The sequence below is a fragment of the Ambystoma mexicanum genome, chromosome 9, assembly GCF_040938575.1.
Source record: "Ambystoma mexicanum isolate Mex_15411 chromosome 9, UKY_AmexF1_1, whole genome shotgun sequence".
Lineage (NCBI taxonomy): Eukaryota > Metazoa > Chordata > Amphibia > Caudata > Ambystomatidae > Ambystoma > Ambystoma mexicanum.
This window is the reverse complement of record NC_090931.1, coordinates 733,625,342-733,650,261: the sequence shown is the minus strand read 5'-3', so window position 1 is coordinate 733,650,261 and position 24,920 is coordinate 733,625,342. Positions and strand designations below refer to the sequence as shown.

Genomic DNA, 24,920 nt, shown 5'->3' with positions numbered 1-24,920 from the left:
TTCCTTTCTAAAATGTAGTACTACAAATATCAATGTGAATATTTATTCCCTGCTATTAGTGAAGCTTGGAAAATTGAACAAAGGTCAATTGAAAGGACATTCTCTGACAAACGGTTCAGTCTAGCTGGCAATTGACAGTGTGACACCCCTGGATTTTCAGGAAATTACTGCACATAACTTTCAGGACATGGAAACAAAAACAAAAAAATGGCGAGTTTGGTGGTCGTGCAAGTGTCTGAATGGAAATCCACAGTGGCCATGGAGAAACATGCTTTTATCAAATACCTAGAAGATCTCAAATCAAGGGGGAATGCAAATAGACCTAGCCACCGACGGACATGTTTCAATATCTAAGACCATGAGAGAGCAGTTTCCAGATATCCACCATCAATTTCATGTATGGCATATTGCTAAATCAATCCAAAAAAATAAAAAAATAAAATCACAGCTGCTGAAAAAAAATAAAAAAAAATAAAAATAAATAACGAGAACGTAGGGCATGAACAATCGAGGACTGCAGGAAACTTTGGGATGCTGCATTACAGTGGCCTCTACGAAAAAAAACAAAAAATAGGTGAAGCCAATATACCAGGAAATGGAATTGGATTTTGGGAAAGATCTCATTTTGACTCTGTTGGACATGCATACTCATGGAATCGTGCATGATTTTGCGCCAAGGACAAATACATTGCCACTAAACATTGCAAACGTGCCCTGTCCACCAACAGCAGACCTCATGGAACAGTTCACTTCCCGATGATTAGCAGCTATTTATTTGTTCAACAATGTTATTATAAAGTGTCCAAATAAAGCTTGCAAATTGTCTTTTGAAATGTATCCTGTCAATTTATTTTTGCAAGAAGTGCCTTCTGGAGGATGCAATAGAGTGTAACGCTGTGCTTTCACACTTCCCAGTTTCGTCAAACTCTTGTGGGTCCTTCATTGATCGAGGGAGGGTCAGATGGATAACAGCATGAAAGCAACTTTGGGGTTCTGCAGTTGCCTTACCAAACACTTGTCCAAATAGCTGAATAAATACGAGTCCCAAAAAAGAATGAGACCTAGTTTAGATAAGATACTTGGCACGCAAGATCTACCGACTTTAAGCAAAAACAGTGCATCAAAGGGGGTTGTTGGTGAGAAATGTGTAGTCTGACCTATATTTTTATGGGGGCATGTGTTAGGGGTCGTTGCTATCGGATGCCTTATCACATGGGCCGATCTTTGATTTGTAGCCCTCAGTCTTACGATTTCAAACGCAGTGGGGGGTAGGTGTCAGCGTTACCAGAATATATGACCAATCCGGAATAGGTATATGGGAGGCGAGGTTGAGGTGGTGCGGGGTTAGAGTCTGGCGACCAGATGCATTCAAAGGGAACTGGGGTCATGGGTGCAGGAGGTGGTTGCAGCAGGGCTTGCTCCGACATTCTCGTACAAGCACATTGTCAGGGCTCGAGACTCGCTCCTTGCGAAAAATGTTTACATGTTTTGCCTTGTGAACAGGGGACGGGCTGAGTTTACAGGTGGTGTGGGCTGGCTCTGGAAGTCGCTGGGAGAGTGCGAAGTTCTCCAGAGGGACATTACAAATAAGGCATTTGGAAGTAAACTAACTACAACTGTTTTCATTAAAAAAAAGTAAAATCACTAGAAATTTCATGCGGCATTGGAGGATGGCAGCAAACAATTCAGTTTTTCAAAAATATTTCAAAATGCCACTGGTCTGAATGGCTATTCGCTCCCATACGGAGTGAAGGTCAGCGCCTTTGAATTTTGCTTGTGAGCTGAGCACACCAACGCATCATACACAGTAGAAGGTCCAATTGTTTTCGACCTTGGAAGAAAGGGAGGGTTCCGAAGGAATGAATGATGGGCGGTGTGTATTACCGTCAAATATGATCAGGTTCACCATTCCAAAACTGGACAAAGGAACATGCAGTTTCATTTTATGAAAATTTGTTGATATGAACGGACACTGCGGTACGCCGAGAGGATGGAAAAGCCAATTATGATGCAAGTTTGACTGTAGACGATTTCATAGACGAACGAGTCAAGGTTTAATTTTCTGACCGTTATTGCAGGTTTACATTGTACTCTGTTTGTGGCATATTGCAACGACACACAAAAACAACCTGTGTGTGTACTTGTCTTTGTCCCGGGCACATGGGGAGTCCAGCATCGAAATGCATGTAGTCCACATCTGGGTTCCCCCAGGTTGCACCAATACCAAATTCTACGCTAATATTTCGTTATAATGCTGTCTATGTGTTCTTCTAATTCTAGCGTCAGCTTCCACATCCCATTGCGAGCTAAACATACTCCATAGCACTAACCTCTCAAGCAAATTGAGAACTACTTTCTAATGTTTTCTCTGTGTTCCCATTGTTTCACGTTTGTGTTCATCATTAGTTTTCACACGGTGCAGAATTAATCGATCAATGATAAATTATAGTGATGAACGGCTACTGAGACACATTTCTGTTATGTTTTCCACACAACTTCATCTTGCCTTTCTGCGACTGTCATAGATTCCAGTTAGAAATTGATGGCTTCTTTAGCCGGCAGCTGCAGATACACCTACATGGCTGGATAACAATGACTCTGTTTTGGGAAGATCACCACGGGCCGATATGCCCTTACGCGGTACCCGCGATAAGGAGCAACCCGACATATTTCACGGTGGCCTAGCGCCAAGCTGATGCCAAAGCCTTGTGATTCACGGTGCCTCCAATGTGCTTCTTATACCCAAAAGAAGCACACGATAAACATTTGTGGATCAAGAAGAAAAAAAATAATTACCCATTTGCTTGAATATGGCAATCGCCGGATGTTCTCTGAGTGTTTATTGTGAAATAAAAGTACATTACAAATTGTAGTGTCTCATTTCCTTTAAAAATTGTTTCATTTTCTAAATTGGGACGCGCTGCGTTGTGAGATTGTGTGTTGATATTCCGGATCTGTGTCAACTGTCGTCAAGACGTAGGTGATGACTGGGTGCGTTTGGCTACACTGCCCAGTAACGTCATGGAGACAGGCAGAGAATATCACTAGGTTTGGTGAGGTCAGCCTCAGGGGCAGGGGATATGATTTAGTGCCGCCAGGGCAGTTCACCTTAGGGCGATGCGGCAACAGATAAGATTAGCACAAGATGGCCGCGCCCTGCTGCCTGTAAAAGTGAGGAAAACTACGGTAAGATGCATAGGAAATGTTTGGACAATCGATCAACGTATGCTTAAAAAAACATATGCCCGAACCCTCGGGACAATAATATTTTTGAGCGCACTATTCCTTTAACTACTGTTTCCCAGAGCAGTAAAGTGAAATTGACTTTGCTGTACAGTGTAACTCCATAGACCAAGCACACACTATCTTACAATAGAGCGCTGGAGGGATTACTTAGTAGCCCCTTTGTCCAACTTCTCATGTAACATTTATGTTACCCTTTACACTTTTAATGGCTGGTGGCAGTGGTTAATTTTTACTACTGTGTAGTGTCTTTACCGCGGGTTGCTTCCGCAGCTGCAGTAAAGCACCCATGGGTGCCATTTTTGTCAAAACGGCCTAGGTCTTTTTTTTACCATTTGTTGTTTTGGTCCTTCTTGAGATTTACTCTACGCGCCAAATCAGGTTTGGCCCCTTTGTTAATTTTGTCTCTGGCGGGCTTCATGAGTGAAACCCACCTCTGGCTCCAGGGTGTCTAGTGGGGGCAGGAAGTGAGGGAGGTACCCGAACCTCCCAGTGCTTAGTCTGGACGAAGCAATAGGAAGAAGACGCCTGCTGCAACTCCTGGAACGTTTGTTTGCCCGGTGAAGCCCTTCTGCTGTGCTGAAGCTCCAGGTTTGCCTGGACAGAGAAGCTCTGCAAAGACACCTTCTCCCCAGAGTTGGTGGGACCAATCAACTCCAAAGTAAGCCACCTGGACATCCATCTCGGAGAAGGTTCAAATTTCCACAGCGGGCTGCTGGAAATCGCATAGCCAGGGAGAAGCACACCAGTTTGTGTGTGTTGCTTTTAAAGCTGGCCAAGAACTCCAGGAAGATCCTCCGGACTCCCAGGAAGCCGGACTGATCAAGCCGGAGCCCCCTCAACAGCGTGCGGGACCCCAGAAGCAAGGAAGGCCCATTTCGACAGCCAGGAAAAGTGGTGTTGCTATTTGCGGTAGCCGCGAGAAGTGCCACTTATTTGAAGTTTTCCAGTTGCGGTCGACTACTGTGCCGCTGTGGTGCAGGAGTCCCCAGAACCACAGGATCAGCAGCGCTGTACAGGAACAGATGTCATCAGCTGCATCTCTTCTTCAAACCAAAAGTACTGTTAAATCAGAGAACTTACCCGTCACTGTAGATTTGCTTGCTCTTCTACTTCACAAGTTTCCTGGCTTGTGGAGATACATTGGATTCTTCTTTCTTCATCAAAGACTTCTAAAAACATAGTGCAAAGACTTTCTCACCTTCAAGAAGTGCTTCAGTTACATTGACTTTTGCCCATTGACATTGGCTTAGCCTGGGAAGTTACTGAATCTAAGAAACCCAAGAGTGTGGATTCTTGAAGTGTATTTGAAGGTTGCTTTTATATTGTTCCTTCTGAAGAAGGCTGGTTTAAATGACTGGTAAATACATTGATAATTGTTTTATCAAGAAACCTGGAGTTTCAGTGTTTATTTGAATACTTATCACTGTGAATCTCCCTGTAACTGCATTACTGCTCACATTGACCCCTCTTCAGATAAGCCTGGCTGCTAGACCACACTACCAACCTGTGTATTTCAGACTTACACGAAAGGTTGGGTCCCTATTGCGAGGAAGCTAAGGTTGTTGTAGTGCACCCAAAGGGTACAATCCCAAATCTTTACCGAACAACAATTCTTTCCCAACACACAGCTTAATCAGCAACGTGCCGAAATTGGTTTTAAAATGTATTTGAACCAGACAGAGTGCAAACCATTCCACTGCAGCTCGAACTGCCTAGAGAGAAAACGTCAGACCTCATTGAGCAGACTGAGGCACATTTTACATTTAATTGTTTTTTTCATAAATAAAATTGCGCTCCACGCCCGAAAAAGGACCAAGAAAATCTAGTATGGAATGTTTTCATAAGGCTGTAGTTTCAACTAGAGAAAGTGTTCAAAGAGCCACATAAGGCAAGACACCTTGTCATGGAATGCAATTTTTACCACTAGACATAATGTTTTTCAGTGAAGGGAAGGAAAAAAACATAAAAGTAATCTCACGTCTCGTCCAAAGGCTGTACACTTGGGTGACCGGCTTACGTCTTCTAAAATTACAGACAAATCTTTTGCTTCAACCTCCTGGTCTACTGATTTTGGCAGTTTCACAGAAACTAATTGAAAAATCTCTGTTGGGGTGGGAAATGAGGGAAGAGAAGACAGACAATTAGTACTTAGCTTGTACATACGTGTGCAATGAATAGCAGTTTTGAAATTCCATTAGATTGTTTCAGGTCAAATCAAAAGTGACTTCCACAAGCAAAAATCTCAGCCTACAGAAAAGAAAATGGTTATAAAATGACTTATCAAATGGCCCAGGAGGTATGCAGTGCCCGACAACCTCAAGAATTAAAAAAAAAAAAAAAACATGAATTCAGCAGAAAAGGGAAAATACATTTACTCATTACTTCAGTGGGGAAAAAGGAGGCACACAGTATCCCCAACAAAAAAAGCAATCTTCAACTGGTATGGTTAGGGATGGGCAGTGGTGGTGGAGTGGGTGTTACCAATGGGGTCAGACAGACATCGGCCTGGGCACGAAAGAAAGAGTGGATCACAATTGCATATGGCAATTCATTACTTTGCCCTTTGCAACACCACAAAGCGACCATTGCTGTCCTGACCATGTTATCTGTGCAACAGGAACTCCTAAAAACTTCTTGCCTTTGACTGGTGTTGACAACCAGTCCCAAGACGAACTTTGATTTGAGCCATCACCTGAGGTCCTTTGAGTTTCCAGAGCTGCGAAACACCAATACCCGGAAACCTGCTGCCCATTTCAAGTGTGTCATCGTGGAAATGTCACATCCAGTACAGTCTTTGCTGAGCCCTCAAGGACACTTTAGAGGCACAATCCAACTCGTCCAGACCCCCCCCCCCCCCAGCAGAGTGGGACTGCAGGAAGCCAAGATTAGCCAAACAAATAGCATCTTTTGTTGATGCTGCAGAAAAGACAGCAAAACCGCAGAGTGACCAGAGAAGTTGATGAGACATGCTAGAGGTCCTCCCTCAAAACTGCTTGCTGAGAGATCCTGTCCATTGTCCTGCCTTTCATCATTGGACCAAGGAATCTGGAGGTTGGGTGCAGCACTGCCACATCAAGGAGAATCGAGCCAATCTTTTCTTCTAAGTTAAGGTACTAAAGGCATTGCTTACCTTGATCCGTGAAGTCGCTCCAGAGCATTGTGTGCACAGAGGTGTCCAGGGTACCACCCCCCAACCCCCTTACCTCAAAGTCAAACTGCTGCTTGTGTCCCTTTAGCGAGTCCTTGACTGGGTCTCCCTCCTTGGTTTAATCTTCCTGCATCTTTAAGACTAGAAACTACAAAATATCCACAGTAGTGTTTGTTGTTCTAATGCTTTACAAGACTTTGAGCCTCTCTGAACTGCCTTTTAGATAGGTTTACATATTGAACTTTAAAAGCCTTGCTTTGCGAAGAAACTGCCTCTAAAACCATAAGCTCTGCTAGTATTACACAAACCAACTGTTTTCCTTCCAAAAAGTCATCATCTTATGTGAACTTTCTACAGCTGTGGCTTACCTGTTTTGCCCTCCAATCTGACTCAAACAACTACATTGTGAAGGACGTCTGAAGTGCTATGCCTCTAAATTATTGCCAAGTATTTACTTGCCTTATGTTGGTTTTGTCTCATTTATCTTACCCGAAACAGTCAAATCAAAAGTATTTTACTCAATGTGCACTCTGTTGGTTGTCTCTATGACCACCAGTCTGGCTTCAGAGCTTCCAGAAGCACAAACTGCTCTCCTGTAGATCCGTGAAGACCTGCTCATTAACTTTGATTCGGTCCTCTCCTCGATCTTTTTTCTGCTTTTGATGCACTAAACCATGCCCCGCTCAATCACCTCAGATAACCCGGCCCACTGATCATGCACTGGCCTAGCTGACCTCCTTTCTCACTGATCGACCCTCCAAGGTCCACCTGGGGTCCTTCCTCTCTTCCATCTCTCTCTCTACCTGTGGTGGACCCCAGGGGTCCAACCTTTCTCCCTGGCTTTGCAACCAATACCTGGCACCTCTTGTCCTCTGCATCGCTGCTCTCTGCAGCAACTTTGTGTTATGCGGATGACACCCAGCTCTCTTTCAGGGTTCCATCGGCCGCCTCTACTACTCCTCCTCCTCTCAATCCGGACTGTCCGCAATCCAGGAGTCGCGTGCTACCAATGAACTTTGCCTTAATGCAGGCAAGACTGAGATCCTCCTCATCAGATCCCTCTTCTCCCTACCCCCCCCCCCACCCCTGCCCACTGTGGGCCCTCTTCCTACACCTACAGATGAGGCTAAGAACTTTGGGATCATCTTCGACTACACCCTCTCCTCACATCCGACGTCTCTAAGAAATCTATCAGCTGCACCATCTCAGAGGTATTCAGACTTTCCTCACTTTCCCCCAGAATTTCACTGGCTCCAGCGCTGTGGTCCTCTCTAGGCTGGAGTACTGCAACAGCCTCTTTCGAATCTTCCTGCCTCTATCTCTGTGTACTCTACAACTTATCCAGGACTGTAAGACTTGTCCTTGCCGCAATCCCAGGGATTGTATTTCTCCAGTATTGAAATTCACTGGCTCCCTGTGGCGGCAAGGATCAAGTTCAAGACCCTCTGCATCGTCCACAAGGCTTTCTGGGGCATGGGACCGCACTACCTCCAACACTCGCTTCCTTCTCGAACTCTCCGCTAACTACACCTGCAACTCTGAGGGTCAGTCGCTTTTCCAAGCAGAGAGCTGGAGCAGATCTAACTGTTCAGCTGGGGCCAGCCTCCCTGCCTCTCTCAAACATTAGCAGAACCCCCTCTGGTTCCGGAAGCAACTCAATACCTTCCTCTTTGCTTCTGCTTTCTCTCCGCCTCTTCCCATGCAGATGAACAGTCTGATTGACACACTGGTCACCTGGCCACCCTCTGAACTTGGGCCCAGGTCCCTGCATGTCCAGTTGCACCTTGCACTGCCTCTTGGCTCCACCAGCACTTGTGGTATGTATCTGTAACACTAAAGTCCCCTCGCTCTGGCTACACTTCTGATTACCTGCACATCTCCATCCCCCTGAGCCTGCTCCTCCCTTTGGCACTTCCCTGGTTTGTCCTCTGTTTTGTCCCCCCGAACACCGACCCTCCGTCCGTCCCCACCTTGTCTTGCCGTACCTAGAAAAAAGTTGTGTACAGGTGCGTTATAAATGTCATACATCAATAATACATATTTTTATTTCTGGTGCTTCGTGTAGATCCACATGCTCTGCATAGTCTGACATCTAGTGGAAGTCAGTATTTTGTTTTAGAAAACTGACGTCGACAGGGCAGGTTTGGTAATACTATCCATAGTGGGACATGTACTGTACCCACGGTCCTTCACGTGTCGAGGTCCCTCCGATTGTTTTGCATCTGACATGAGGTTGCAAGAAATGTAGCGCGAGTAAAGATGTGATAAAGCAGAAACTGTGATAACCCAGAACACAACTATGCACCTTCTACACCAGTATGGGAGGAAGGGTGGGCGCATGTGGATCCACAGATAAGCATGAGAAATACGATTACAGCGAGTAATGAATCCCTTCTGGAGCTCGTGGATCTGCTTAGATCACATGATCTGCATAGATTAGCGTGCAGTATCTGAAGGAGGTGGGCAGTTAGAAGGTACAGGGGCAAAGATGTTTTAGGACCACTTGACCCACCGGTGAATCGGCTTTAGATTGTGTGTAAATGCAGTAATGCTGTGTGAACGTATGGCTGGAACTCCATGTAGCAGCCTTGCAGATGGAGTCTAGAGGGACGTTAATGAAAGCTAAGGTAGCTCCTGTACCTCTGGTAGATTGTGCCCTAGGGGTGAAAGGTAAGACTTTCTTGGATAGGGAACAGCAGAGCTTTAGGCGCGCGACTATGCAGTTGTATACAGTACCCTGTAGAAGACTGCACCAACCTGGACCTCCTGGCAATAGGTTACCCAACTTTGGTATAAGTCTGTACTACAAAGGTTGGTAGTGTGGCTAAGCAGCCAGGCTTATCCCAAGCGGTGTCAATGTGCGCTGTAGGGTTATGACAGTTTCACAGTTGCAATTATTCAAATAAACTCTTACACTCAAGGTTTCTTGATTAAAGTATTTAACAGTCAGTTGAATAAGGCAACAAAAATACAATTCAAGATACACACACTCAGTTTCAATAAATCAGTAAACACCCATTGGGGATGGCACACAGACACTTCCTACATCCTCAGGTGATTTCAATAACTAGGACACTGCAGACATCGATATATCACTGGCACATTTAGAGCAATACTGAGTTTGTCTCAAAGAAAATGTTTTAGGGAATAAAACAAAGGTTAACAAATATTATTAAAGCAGGCAAGTACTTTTGAACCCTCCAATGCAAAGCAAATTAACCCTTTCCTGGGGACAAAGGTAAAGCATAAAGAAGAGTCTTTCAGGGAGCCAAGACAGCCAATGGTAATTAAGCAAATGTCTAGGTGCGCTGAAGCACTTCTTGCAGGTAGGTAAAAAAAGAAGTCTTGCACAATGTTTTAGAAGTCTTGTATAAAATAAAATCACTGTAGGGACACAAGCTGGGAGGCTTGTGAGGCGCAAAGTTTCAAGCAACTCTGCAAAAGCAACCAAGTCAACTCAGAGGTAGCAAGGCTACACAACAAGAGGTAAGTCCCATTAGTTTTACAGTACCTTTGGCTTGAATAAATTGGTTCCAGCTGGCTTCTGTTCCTGTGAAGGTATGCAGATCCTGTTTCTGGACCTCAGTCATGGGGAGAAGAGGGACAACGTCTGGGGACTCCTGCACTACAAATGGAAGGTCAGCGGCAGCAAAGGGCAAACTTCAGATCAGCGGCACTTTGCGGTTTCAGCTTCTCGCGCCTCTCGCAAACAGCAGCACTGCAGTTATCGGATACCACTATGGACTCCTCGCATCTAGGGTCCAGCACACTGTTGAGGTGGCTCAAGCTTGATCAGTCCTTCCTGGGAGCCCAGAGGATCTTCCTAGAGCTTGGGTCCTACTTAAAGACACTCACTCGATTCTGGTGTTCCTCTCCCTGGCAATCGGTTCCTGCAGCAGCAATGGAAGTACAGCCAGCTCTGAGAGGATTTCCAGATAAGCTTGTCTTGGGGTCGATTGGTCCCACCAACCGAAGGGGAGAAGTCATCATTTGCAGGGCTTCTCTGGTCATTGCGAATTCGGAGCTTCAGCACAGCAGCAGGGCTTCACTGGGCAAACCAAAGGTCCAGGAGTTGCAGCAGGCGTCTCTTTCAAGTTCTTCTTCGGATTCCTTTGTCCAGTGGTTGACTGCCTTCCAAGCCAAAAGCCTCACCTTTTATGCAGGTTTCTCCCATACATTTGCAGCCGGTCAATCACACAGCAGGGTGGCTTCCTCCAAGGACAGCCAGCAGGCCAATCACCTTTGGGTGCATTCCTGTAACCAAGGGGATTAAGCATAGGGGGCTTCGGGCACCTCCCTCACTTCCTGCCAGACACCCTAGAGCCAGAGGCGGGCTTCACCAGTGTTTCCTGCCAAAGAAAACGAACAAAGGGACAAAACCTGATTTGGCATGCAGAGTAAATCTCAAGAAAAGACCTTTCCAATAAGAAACTGCAAAAAATAGAAGACCAGGGTCATTTTAACAAAATGGGCACCCATGGGTGCCTGAACGCAGCCCACGGTAAAAGCACACAACGGTAGTAAAATGTAAACCACTGCAATCAGCCATTAATTGTGACAAAGGGGATACTAAGTAACCCTCCAGTACCCTATGGCAAGATAGTGTGTGCTGGGTATGACAATGCATTACTTACCGTAAAAGCATTTCTGATGGTTGTATCTGCTTAGATTCACATGCTGTGCATAGGTCCGACATCCAGTGGTCACTGCGGAGTATTGCATTTTGTTTTTCGTAGTCGAAAAGGGGACGTCGACAAGGCGTGTCTGTAACACTATCCCTATAGTGACGTGCGTTGTACCCACAATCCCTCACGCGTCGAGGTCCCTCTGTTTGTATTTTTCTGCCCTGAGGGAGCCTTATAGACGTGAGTGAGTACAGAAAAGAGAGATATAAAAGGAAGTCTATGTTCCTTCCATCCGAGCGGTGAGGAAGGGTGGGCGCATGTGAATCTAAGCAGATACAACCATCAGAAATGCTTTTACGGTAAGTAATGCATTGTCTTCTGATGTTTGTTAATCTGCTTAGAATCACATGCTGTGCATAGACTAGCGAGCAGTACCCGGAGTTGGCGGTGGGTTATGAGAAGGAACAGTAGAGAAAAGATGTCTTAATACTGCCTGTCCCACCTGGGAGTCAGATCTAGAGTGTGCATCTAGACAGTAGTGTTTTGTAAAGGTGTGCACAGAACTCCAGGTAGCCGCTTTGCAGATGGACTCAAGGGGAACATTTGCAATGAATGCTATGGAAGCCCCAGTGCCTCGAGTGGAATGTGCTCTTGGCTTGAAGGGTAGTTCTCTCTTAGCAAGAGAGAAACAGAGAGTGATGCATTGAACAATCCATCTAGATATAGTGGATTTTGAGACCGCATCTCCTTCTCTTCCTGCTGCCACCGAGACAAAGAACTGATTAGTCTTTCTCAGTGGTCTGGTTCTTTCCACGTAGAACATGACAGCTCTGCGTACATCTAGTGTATGCAGACTTTTTTCTCCCGAGCTGGAAGGGTTTTGAAAGAACGTTGGTAGTTCTATAGTTTGGTTTACATGAAATTTCGAGATGAATTTAGGTGCAAACCTTGGGTGTGTGCGTAGAACCACCTTATCTTTGTGAACTGTTACAAAGGGGTCTAGTACAGAAAGAGCCTGTAGTTCACTTACTCTCCTAATGGAGGTGATAGCTATTAGGAAAGCAGTCTTAAGGGTGATATCTTTAAGAGTTGCCTTGTGCATGGGTTCGAAGGGAGGGCCCATGAGTCTGGAAAGTACCACATTTAAGTCCCATCCGGGAGCTGGGTTAGCTATCGGAGGGTGTATCCTCTTTACCCCCTCCATGAAGGCTTTGATAACTGGTATCTTCCACCACGACACTTTAAGTTGGGAAGTGGTGTATGCAGAAAGTGCCGCTAGGTGGACTTTAATGGAATTGAACACTAAACCTGAATCCAGTAAATGGGTCAAGTATAGAATAATGTCAGTAGGACAGCAGTCAACTGGGTTGATGCTAGTACCTCTACACCAGATAACGAATCTTTTCCATTTGCTAGAATAGCAGTGTCGAGTATTAGGTTTTCTGGCTTCCCTGAGGATGTCCATACATCTCTGTGGGAGTTGTAAATGTCCAAATTCTATGATCTCAGGAGCCAGGCTGCTAAGTTCATGGTCTGGGGGCATGGATGCAGAGTCCTGCCCTTGTCTTGTGACAGCATGTTGTACGGGCAGGGAAGTTTCATTGGGGGAGATAGGGACATCTCCATCAAGTGAGCGAACCATGGCTGCCGGGCCCACATTGGGGCTACTAGTATCATGGTAACCTGCTCCTGGTGCATCTTGTGCACCACTTTGTTGAGAAGGGGAGTCGGGGGAAAGGCGTAAACAAATTTCCCTGACCATTGAATCGACAGACCGTTCCCCTTGGACTGGTTCTGGGGGTACCTGGAGGCGTAACTTTGGCATTGTGAGTTCTCCAGGGTTGCGAACAGGTCTATCTCCGGGAATCCCCATTGCGTGAAGACGTCTAAGACGATGTCTTCGTGCAATTGCCATTCGTACTCTTCGGGCAGGGGGAAGTCTCTGCTGAGTTTGTCTGCTAGCAGATTGAGTTCCCCTGGTACATGTTGTGATAGTAGGAACATGTTGTGTTTGAGAGCCCACTTCCATATATTCTGGGACAGCTTGGACAGTCCTGGAGAGTGAGTGCCCCCTTGCTTGTTGAGGTAGTACATGGCTGTGGTGCTGTCTGTGAGGACCATCACTGTCTTTCCTTGTAAGTGTTCCTGAAAGGCTTTCAGTGCTTTGAACACTGCTAGTAGTTCCAGCAGGTTTATATGCTTGGATGCTAAACTCGTAGTCCACACTCCGTGTGCAGTCTGATGGGATAGGTGAGCCCCCCATCCTGTAAGGGATGCGTCTGTGGTTAGAGTGGCTTCCACTGCGGGTGTGGCAAAAGTTTTCCCTAATAACAGGTTTTCTTTTGTCCACCACCGTAGCGAGAGAACCAAGGCCTGCGAGACCACCACTAGATCGTCCCATTGTCCGCTGGCCTGACACCACTGGCTGTAGAGCCACTCTTGCATTGGGCGCATGCGCAGGCGCGCGTGAGGTACCAAATAAATAACTGACGCCATCATCCCTAGCAAGCGCATTGCTTTGCGTACCGTTACCTCTCGGCCTGCTACATAATGGGGAATTTGAAACAGCATGTTTTGGACCCTCTCGTAGGAGGGGAAAACGAGGCCGTCCTTTGTTCGAATTAGAGCCCCTAGGAATTGTTTGGTTTGGCTGGGGTCTAAGCTGGACTTCTTTTCGTTGATGGAGAAGCCCAGTTGGGACAAAAGGTCTACGGTCTTTTGGGTATTGGAGAAGCATGTTTCGTAAGAATCCCCTGTTATGAGCCAGTCGTCAAGGTAAGGGTATACCGGGATGGATAATCTGCGCAGGTGGGCCGCTGCCACTGCCAGTACTTTCGTGAATACCCTTGGTGCAGATGCTATCCCAAAGGGTAGTACTCTGAACTGGTAGCGTTTGTCCTCTATTTTGAACCTGAGGTATTTTCTGTGCGATGTCAACATTAAAATATGAAAGTATGCATCTTTCATGTCCAGTGTTGTCATGTAATCCCCTTGTGATAACAGTGGGATTACCTCCTGTAAGGTCACCATACGAAATTTTTGGGGTTTGACAAATATGTTCGCTGGGCGCAGATCCAATACAGGGCGCATGGTTAAGTCCTTTTTGGGTACAAGGAAGTACACTGAATAAATACCTTCTGTTACCTGTGATAGGGGGACGGGCTCTATAGCTTCTTTCTTCAGTAGTTCTTCCACCTCTTGAAGAAGAATGGAGAGGTGTTGCGGTGTCATGCGCCGGTTCCGTGGGGGTTTGTACTTCGGGGAACCGTTGAACTCGATGCAGTATCCGTGGGCTATGGTGGATAATACCCAACGGTCTGACGTGATTCCCTCCCATGCTGAAAGGAACGATGTTAGCCGGCCCCCGACCGGTGATGCATGGGAGGGGACCCGAATTTTCGGGTCATTTGCTGGTATTGGGCGTGGAACCTCTGGGGCTGGAGCCACGACCTCTTCCTTTGCCACGGCGTTGGCCTCTTTGACTGAACTGGGTGTTACCCTGGTTAGTGGGCCAGTTGGAGCCAGAGTAATATTGTTGTTGTTGGTTCTGCTGCTGTCTTTGGCCACGAAAGGAGCGTTTATTACCATAGCCTCGCCTGTTAGGGGGCCTAGAAATTTGATCCAGAGTCTTGATGGTATCAAACTCTTTTTTAGCATGTTCTAGGGCCTCATCTACTGCTTTCCCAAACAGATGCGTCTGTTCAATGGGTTTGATAATGAGGGAGGCTTGGGTTTCGGGCTTAAACCCTGAATTGCGTAGCCAAACGTGGCGCTTGAGAAGTATTCCCTGCACTAGGGAGCGGCCAGCAGTCTCTGCGGCATCTAGGGAGTTTTTAACGATGCCCTGGTTTACCAGAGTGCCCTCTGATATTATAGCTAGCAGGCGAGAACGTAGAGGTTCAGGTGCTTCCTCTGCTTCGCTGCGCAGCTTGTTCCACTGTGCATCTGCGTAGCTAGCTAAAAGTGAGTTGTTATTAGCAATTCTAGTAGAGAAGGCGGCGGAGGTCGTGATTCTCTTCCCCAGTGCGTAGAGTCTTTTGCCTTCTTTGTCTGGAGGTGCTTCACTAGTGGATAGTGGCACCCCTGCTCTTTTCCTTGTGTTGGTAACCACAAGGGAGTCCGGAATAGAGTGCCCTCTGATGTATAAAGGGTCAGAGGATGAAGGGCTGAAGAGCTTTTCTATTCTAGGGTTGACCCCTCTTACTAAAGCTGGGTTAGTAAGGGAAGGCGAAATTCTTCTTTTAATAGAAGCCAGGAGTGGAATAGATTGGCTAACAGGGGCTTTTTCTTTGATGACTTTTTCTACAAAGTCAATGTCTGGAAGCGTTTCCCCTGTATCAATCTCAAAATGCGCTGCTGCCTTGCGCAATAGTGCATTGAGGGAAGGTTGGTCATCTATGGGAGAGGAGTTCCCATGTGAATCCTTGAGAGGAGAAGGGAGAAAGGCCTCAGGGTCTGAATGTACTGATGGGGATTGCCAAGGCTGCACTGACGGTGAATGCCAGGGCTGCGAAGTAGCTGTATCCTCTTCAAACCCTGTAGCAGTGGTGTAAGGATCTTCTTCGAACCCCTCTTCCTCAAGTTCTACCTCTTCTTCTCCACCCAAACACTCCTCATCTTCTTGGAGGTATTGCTCCTCCTCAGTGAGGTCAACCAGCCTAGGAATCTTGACTCTAGGGTCATCCTGTGGCCATTCTCTTTGTCTTTTGTGAGTGGGTGGGTCTTGGTTTCCTAGAAACCTTTCCATTTTCTCCATGCAAGAATGGAGTCTTTCAAGAGTCTCATGGGGTACCCCTGAATAGTCTAGAGGGGGGAAATTAGTGTTTTTGCCTTCGAATCGTTTCGAACGCTCCCACAACGTCGACGAGAGGTTCCCGTCTCCTTCTGAAAAGCCTTCAGGTAGTTCGGAAGCGTCCTTTGGAGAAAGGGGCAGTTCCTGGCTACTTTTGTGTTTTTTCGACGCGGTATTCGACGTTTGTTTCGTCGTCCGCGTACGTTTCTCCTCGGCGACAATTCTCGCTAGGCTCTCGGCCACGATTTTGTCCGTCGAGGGCTCTGGTGTCGACGTTGTGTGCGTTGCGCGTTGTACCTCGACGGTCGCTCTATGGAGCGTTGCGTCGGATGTTTTTGGGGTAGCGCCCGTGTTAGATGGAAGCCCAATCGCTGGTCGCGGCTGCGTTTGCAGGTGGGGCTTGTCACCTTTACGGTCTGCGGTAGACGCCGGAGTGCCCTGCGTCCCCTTCGGCGCTGATGGATCCTTCGTTCTCGACGAAGAAGAGCCGTGGGTAGTGTGTTTAGCCTTATGGGGTTTGTGTGCGTCCTTGTCGCCGGGGTGTTCATCCCCATAAGCAGGGCGTGAGCCGAGCCCGTCGGGGCCGGGGACGGACGACGAGGAGCGGGAGCGCTCCTTCTGGGGGTTCATGACTTCCGTAACGGACGTCGAGTTATCGCACTCCTCGTCACTTTCAGTAACAGCGGCAGCGGGTGAGGAAACTGACTTCGACATCGCGTAGTCCGCCCACCTCTTAACCCTACGTTCTTTAAGAGTCCTGGGTTTTAAGAGCTTGCAGGCTGCGCAGCTGTTCTCTATGTGATCGAGGGGTAAGCAACGATTACAGAGCTTGTGCTTATCTTTCCAAGTATATTTGCCCCTGCAGCGTGGGCAAAACTTAAATGGTGTCCTCTCCATAGCTGAGGCAATAATAGCTGGCGATAACAACCCCAAGGGAAAGAAAAGGGAGAAAGAAAGACATTCTCAAAGAGAAGAGACAAAGTTCTAACCCCCACTCTCCCTACTGTAAGTTGGCCGTCGAGGCCAGGCCACGTGTTCGGCAGCGCCGAAGGATCTCCTCCGCTCTTCCTCTCCGTCGAAAAAAAAATTTGTTTGGCGGAGAAACAGCTTCACAGCTAACGTCGAGGGGGAGGGATCGTTATCAGTATATTAAGTTATGACAAAAGGACCGAGGTCCGTGTTAAGTATAGCAATGTCTCTCTAGGAGCTCCGCGAAAGGCGACCAGAAACTGGGCGGAAAAAAACAATCTGAGGGACCTCGACGCGTGAGGGATTGTGGGTACAACGCACGTCACTATAGGGATAGTGTTACAGACACGCCTTGTCGACGTCCCCTTTTCGACTACGAAAAACAAAATGCAATACTCCGCAGTGACCACTGGATGTCGGACCTATGCACAGCATGTGATTCTAAGCAGATTAACAAACATCAGAAAGAAAGTTATACATTTAAGTAAAGTCAATTTCACTTCAGTGCTCTTGTAAACAGTTATCCAAGAGAAGGTATTTAAACCTTTGGGGAAATCTAAGACTTTCCAATGCCACTGCACTGAAGGTGCCGTGTGTCACAATGTAAAGATGATGCCTATGGAGTTTGTCAGGCTCCAAAGTCAAAAGAAACAGTACAAAATCACAGAAAAACACGTGTGGGTGGGTGGGTGGTGGAGGTCTCGCTCTCTCCAGGTCAAACATTAAAAATCCTAAAGTTCAGCAAAAGTGATGGGGGTCTCTAAGGCAGAAGGGAATTGGCACATATCTGAGAATTCTCCCCAACAATGTGATCACCCTCGCTACCAGGTGCTATGGAAACAAAGAGTTGGTCTGTTTTCCTTAGAGGCAAGGTTTTGTTCACAGGTGAAGCAGTCGAGTCCAGTAGTGCACTGCGACCCCCTTGTGCCCAACATTCGGTCCAATTAGTGCCCCGTGTGCTTTGTCCCCGGCTCCTTCCTCGTCTCCCTTGTGCATTGGTCTAGCGACCCGTTCTCCCCACCTGCTTCCCTTTTTCACCAGTGAAGCATGCGAGTCCAGCAGTGCCCCGCGACCCCCTTTTGCCCAAAATTCGGTCCAATTAGTGCCCCCGTGTGCCATGTGCTTAGTCCCCGGCCCCTTCCTGGTCTCTGCTCCTGCCCGCCCTCCAATTGGAGCCTGCTGCTGTGTGTCCTGGTCTTAACCACCTAATCAGGGCAGCCCTCTGCCAGGCAGCCCCTTCAGCTAAAGGCCCCAAGGCAAAGGACGGCCTTTACAGAGGCGGCTCCAGAGAGTGTCAGCAGGTGTCCGCAGGAGAAGCCAGTAGCCTGCCGTCAACCAGTACCAACCACTAAAGTAAGTGTGGAACGGTTTGGGACTAAAACAATCACTTTACTCCAGAAAGCCCCGCCAGTCTTAATAACCTACCACAGAACTGTAAATGCTTGCATATGCCATACTCAAACAGACCTGTGAATGCTAGCATGCGCAACACCTCGATGTTATCAGGAATGTTAGCGTTCATCTAAGCTGCATTTCGATGGAAGCGTGAAGTTCGGCCTTCGTCAGTTGCTCCTCGCCCGTGTTGTACTCCGCATGCTAAGACTGTTCTAGATAATGCTGAGCGCACTAAGTCTACACCAAAAGTCTGTTAAATTGCGACCTAGATATTGTGGCCAGGCGACATTGTGTGTGCACTAAATGTTTACTGTGTTGAATTCAGCATCTATTGTGGTCAAGCGTCATGGAGTGTGAACTAATTGAATTCTGCATCTAGAAATTGTGCTCAAACGTCATTGAATGGGCACTAAAAGTTTACTGTGCTGAATTCTGCATCTAGATACCGTGGTCAAGTGACATTGAGTTTGCACAAAAGAGTTTATTGTGCTGAATTTTGCATCTCTAGACTGTCACTGTGTCAAGCAATACTGTGTTGCATTCCACCCCCAGTGACTCGAATTCACTGAAAGATAACTGTTGAATCCTAAGACTGTCACAACTAGATTCCACGCCCAAAGATAACTGTTGTACTCTGCATCACGAGGAAACCTACCTCATAGGGCTCCCCCACATCTGGATGGCGACCCTGAACTCCCCATTACTCCACGCCATGACTCCCAGCCACCCATCTAAATCTAAAACGAGATCTTCTCGCAAGCCTCCCACCTCCCTACTCTTAAACCCTCCACCTCATCTCCCGCCCCTCCCCTCCCTTCATTGAGAACTCTCTAATAACCATCACCAACATCCAAAAGCCTCTCTTCCATCCCTTCCTCCCACCCTCCTCTGATCAGACCTCCCCTCCTTTCACCCCCAAATAACTCAGAGTCCCCATCCCATAACTTCCCACCACCCCGCCCAGATCACCTTCTTCCACCACCCCCTGCCCTATGCCCCCCAATCGACACCAGCCAACATTTCGCCCCCGCCCCCCACCCCTCCGCCATATCCCTTCCTCTCTAAAAACTGCATGTCTCGCCCTACCAAGAACAGTGGCCTCATCTCCATTGCCCTCCGACCCTCCCACCCTCTCACACACACCGACTGCACTAAAAACCCAGAAAACTAAAAACAAGCCCGGTCCCCTTCAATAACCATCTACTCCTCACCTCTCCTACCTCAACCGAACCCTACAAACTCCACACTCCCCCCCCCCCCCACACACAATCCCCATGCTTCCAACCCCTCTCCCTCAACTTCTCCCCCCCGCACACCAGGCATCCCCAGCCCCTTGAGATTCACCCAAGAATCTCTGGCTCTACATCCCTCCCCGCCCTCTGACCACCTGCCCACCCGCACCCACCTTCCCAACTCTACCACCCCCCCTCTCATCCTCCACGGCCCGCCTACTCTTCCTAACCTCCATCGACCTGACCCCACCATTCATCAACCGGAATCCCCCACGCTCTCTCTCCCCCCCCCCTCCCCGCCCTCTGACCACCTGCCCACCCGCACCCGCCTTCCCAACTCTACCACCCCCCCTCTCATCCTCCACGGCCCGCCTACTCTTCCTAACCTCCATCGACCTGACCCCACCATTCATCAACCGGAATCCCCCCACGCGCTCTCTCCCCCCCCCTCCCACCCGACACCCTACCTCCCCTTCCTCTCCCACCAACCATGAATGCCCCCACCTCCCCCTACAACCTCCAGGACAACTCCCCTCTCCATCAGATCCATCCTTTTTAATGTCTGCTCTGCAGCAAACAGATAGCATCTTTGAACCCTCCTCTGACAAGCCTGACCTAGTCTTTATCACGGAAACCTGGTTCTCGGGACATCTTTGCCCCTGTTGCTCATGAGGCTCCCCCCTCCCGCCCCCAAACTCCCTTCCACCACCCTAGACGTTCTCCCACAGCTTCCTAATCATCTACAGAACTTCCAGTTATGGCGGACATTTCACGACCAACCTCTGCGACTCTATAGCCACCATCCAAGTAAACCATCCCACCCTGACTCCTAGGATATTTCAATATCTGGCTAGACATCCCCACCAACCCCATGATCCATTCACTGGTCGACAGCCTTGATGCACTTAACTTCTCCCTTTACATGAACGGCTCAACTCATTCTAAACGGCACACCCTAAAGGCCAACTTCAGCTCCCAAGACCCAATACATCTAGCCGCCCCTTAACACTCATCTGGTCAGATCACTTGGTCGTCCCTTTCTCCATCCCCTCTCCTGCCTCAGCCCCCCACCCCCGAACCCGCTGCACCCTTTTGCTGCAAATGCTGGAACAAACTAAAGATCCAACCTGACCTAGCCGAAGCCCTGCTTCACAGACCCCCTGACCACCCCCCCCCCCCCCAAAACTACCCCCACCTGATGAATCTTTAACCATCGAATCAGACTCATGGATCAATGACTCACTAATTCTGATCAACCCCTCATGCCGCTCCTCCTCACTCCTTGGACCTTTTCCCAAATGGTTCACTCCTGAGCTGAGGAATGCCAATAAACTAATCCCTGGAACGCAAATGTAAAAAGTAAAAAAAAAAAAAAAAAAAAAAAAAACTAAACCTTTTAAAAAAATAAACTAACAAACCAAAAAAAAAGAACACCACACACAATCTCAGTAGATCCACCTTCGCAACTATAAAGCAGAAATCCGAAAAGACAAAAAGGCCCACTACAACAATCGAATTCTCAACTGTGGAAACCGCAGCAAGGAACTCCACAGATTCATATCTGAATTTGTCAAAACCACGTACCTCTGCCCAATCTACCCCATCACAATCACTCTGCGACTCCCTCGCTCCACTTCCACACCACCACACCACCACACCGACCTTACCCACCTTTCACTCCTTCAACACAAACTCCAGAGAAGAATTTCTCAAGCTCCTTTCTGCTTGCAAACCCTCTGGTTCCCGACTAGACCCCTGCCCCACCTCAGTCCTCAAAGAAATATTCTCATCCACCTGCGCAGGAGAGTACGCAAGAACCATCCTAAAATGACTCCCTCGGCTCTGGAATCTTCCCTGATGCCTTCAAAATTGCACACGTCAAGCCTCTTAAAAAAATACCCCAAAAATTACCTCCCCATCGCGAACACCAGATTCCTTGCAAAACTGCATACTCCCAACTAAACGCCTTTGTCAAATCCAACAACCTCCTCGACCCCGCCCAATCAGGCTTCAGACCACGAATCGGAACCGAAACCACTCTGGCCTCAATCTGGGAGGATCTTAAAATCACTACAGACTCCACAGGATGCGCTGCACTAATTCTCCTAGATCTCTCTGCCGCTTTCGACACAATCAACCACTCAATCCTCCTTGACCGTCTCCACACACTAGGAATCTGTGGAGCCGCTCTTAAATGGATCCCTCAATAACATAACCCTCCTCCCCTTTTGCCTCGGCTGTTCGCCCAGTTAACACTGGAGTACCGCAAGGTGCATGTTTATCAGCCCTCCTATTCAACCTCTATATGTCCACCCTCCCCGGAATCATCCGCCCCCACAATATCCTGTGCTACAACTACGCCAATGATACACAAATCATCCTTAGATTCCTCAACTCTCAGCCCGACCTCGCAGCCTGCCTCTGTGACAGCGACTGTTGGATGACAACAAACCACCTCCCCCTAAACCCCACTAAAACCGAAATCATGGTGTGCGGCAACACAGTTTCTCCTCCGTCCACCGCCTTGGCCCCCCCACCCATGGGCCAAACGTCCACCCCCTCCGCCACATTAAAAAAAACGCTCTATTGACTCTGACCTAACCTCTCCCAACAAAGCAACAACGTATCTAAATCTTGTCATTACCATCTCAAAATTCCTGTATGCATTTTTCCCTACCTCTCCTTCCCTAACAGACTTGCCACTGTTCTGTCCATATTAAACGAGACTGGACTATGCTAACTCCCTTTACCTCGGAGTCCCAGCAAACCATACACTGCAAAGAGCACACAACTCTACTGCCAAAAATGCTACTAGCCCTGGGTCCAAGAGACCACACCTGTCCAGCTCTCAGTACCCTCCACTGGCTCCCAGGATCGGAGGATCCTCTTTCTCGGCTTTGGCCCCAACTCTGTGGAACTCGCTTCCAGCGCACATCAGACACACTCAAGACTATTCCTTCTGCAAATTACTAAAAAAAAACATGGATCTTCCCATAAAACTAATGACCACCCTAAAGATAGGTCTGCAACCCCCAATAACGAAACACACGACAAGACTCTCTACCTGATGCTCAAAGACCTCCGATCCTACCCACATGATCGGATGAAACTGGACAGAGCAGATAGAATAAATTGAATGGATAGAGTGGGTGGGATGGACAGAATGGATAGAGAGGACGGAATGGATAGAGAGGATGAAGTAGAAGGAATAGACTGAGTGCACGGAATGAATTGGGCAGATGGAATCAGCAGAATTCGATGGAATTGACCCCTTGCCTCCACTTTCCCCCTCGCTGTTGCTATACATCTGTATCCCCCCTATATATGTTATATGTCTGTATCCCCCCCCCTAATATATCTGTATTGCCCCCTGTCTCCAAGTGTCTGGGTGTCGCTGTATTCCCACCATTCTTCACGTGCCTGATCTCGGGCGCTCTAAAGATAACCATCACTTCACATCACGGCTCTTACTCTACTATACACCATCACTCTACTAGAACACAGCTATACCCCGGATCAATTCGGCCTAGCTGTCCACATACAAATACAACCTCATCAACACCTAATCACCCTAATAAAACGCAGCTAGCCGAGCACATTCCGGCATAGTTGCTCACATATGCGTCCTTCAGGCCTAATGCAGCCGGAGCCCAGTCTGGATGTCTAACCACCAGACTGCACACATCCAACCAACATCTCCAGCACCACACCCAAGCGCTAGGACACAGCTACCACCAGGCAATTACACCAACTGCACCCAGTAACACCATCTCTCTCTACTGACCAGAACTTCGGTTCCCGAGGGCGTTCAACCTACTAACGCTTTGAGGTCATACCAATGAAATATAGAGCGCTATATAAATGCCAAGCAGCATAACATAGTACAAGACCGCCCCCCGTACATCAAGTGTATCGAGGCTTCTTTCTGCTGAGTTTGATGGATTTTGAAAGAAGGTAGGAACTTCTACGGATTGGTATACATGAAACTTTGAAATGTACTTCGGTGAAAACCTAGGATGTGTTTGGAGGACAACCTTGTGTTAGGACAGTTTTTTTGAAGTCCAACTAAGGGCTTAGAAAAGCTATTCAACTGAGGCTGCATAAGACTTAGTAGAAGGCTGTACCACCAGAGTTCAGGGTAGCGTAGACAGAGCAGCCAGTCTCATTTTAGGAGGGAGAGATAGGGCTGTAAAATCAGTGCACATGAAATTGTAATACAAATGGCACAAAGAAACACTGAAACACTATGTATTGTAAAAATACATTATTTAAATACAAGTAGGCCCAGATAAATCTTAGGGGAAATAAGTGTCATCACATTATAACAATTATAAAAAGACAACACTATGCTTGAAGGTACACAGACCAAAGCATAAACCTTATTTGGAACACCTAACAGTTTCTAGGGAAGTCAAACCTTTTCATACACATTCAGTGTAGGTCACACAATCAAGGAATAAAAACCAATGGTTACTTTCAGATTACATTAATTAATTCAAGGGTAGTAGACCCTACCAGTTGTACTGTGACACTGAGTAACAAATCACATAATCAGTTAACTGGACAGTATACATTTTGCGAATAGTGGAACACTTATCCTAGGTACAGTAAAAATCTATAACTATTGTGATAACAGTTATACTAGCCAAGTAAAACCTAAGGATGGAATGATATTCATTACTTACCGTAATAGCATTTCTGATGATTGCATCTGCTTAGATTCACATGCTGTGCATATAGTCCGACATCTAGTGGTAACCGCAGGGTATTGGATCTCATCTTGAGGATCGAAAGGGGACGTCGACATGGGTGTGTCTGTAACACTATCCCCAACGTGACGTGTAGTGTACCCAAAAATCCCTCCCACGGCGAGGTCCCTCTGATTGCATTTTTTTCTGCCGTAAGGGAGCCCTTTGACTATCGTGAGCGAGTACATAAAAGCGAGAAAGAAGCAAGACATCTATGTGAATCTAAGCAGATACAACCATCAGAAATGCTATTACGGAAAGTAATGCACGTCTTCTGATGCTCGTTAATCTGCTTAGAATCACATGCTGTGCATAGGCTAGCTAGCAGTACCCGGAGTTGCAATGTGAGAATGAACAGTAGTGAAAAGATGTCTTAGTACTGCTTGTCCCACCTGAGAAGCAGTCCTAGAATGAGTGACTAGGTAATAGTGTTTAGTAAAGGTGTGTACAGAACTCCAGGTTGCCGCTTTGCAAATGGACTCTAGGGGGACATTTGCAATGAATGCTATGAAAGCCCCAGTTCCTCGAGTAGCGTGTGCTCTAGGCTTGAAGGGCAGTTCTCTCTTATCAAGAGATTAAGAGTGTGATGCAATTGACAATCTACCTTGAGATGGCTGATTTAGAGACAGAATCCTCTTTTCTATCACCCGCCAATGAACCGAAAAACTGGCTTGTCTTGGTTAGTGGTTTAGTTATTTCCAGGTAATACATGACTGCCCTGCGCACATCTAGTGTGTGTGTGTGTGTGTGTGTGTGTAGGTTTAT

The 24,920-nt window shown here is 47.4% G+C and overlaps 1 protein-coding gene across 1 annotated transcript in view; it reads right to left on the bottom strand.

Moving 5' to 3' along the window:
• Nucleotides 1-24,920, bottom strand: part of WDR75 (WD repeat domain 75) — a 552,173-nt gene that overhangs the window by 400,972 nt on the left and 126,281 nt on the right. Inside the window, exon 5 of the mRNA XM_069615630.1 lies at nt 5,225-5,349. Coding sequence (XP_069471731.1) covers nt 5,225-5,349 — 125 coding nt within the window. The remainder of the gene's footprint in view (nt 1-5,224; nt 5,350-24,920) is intronic.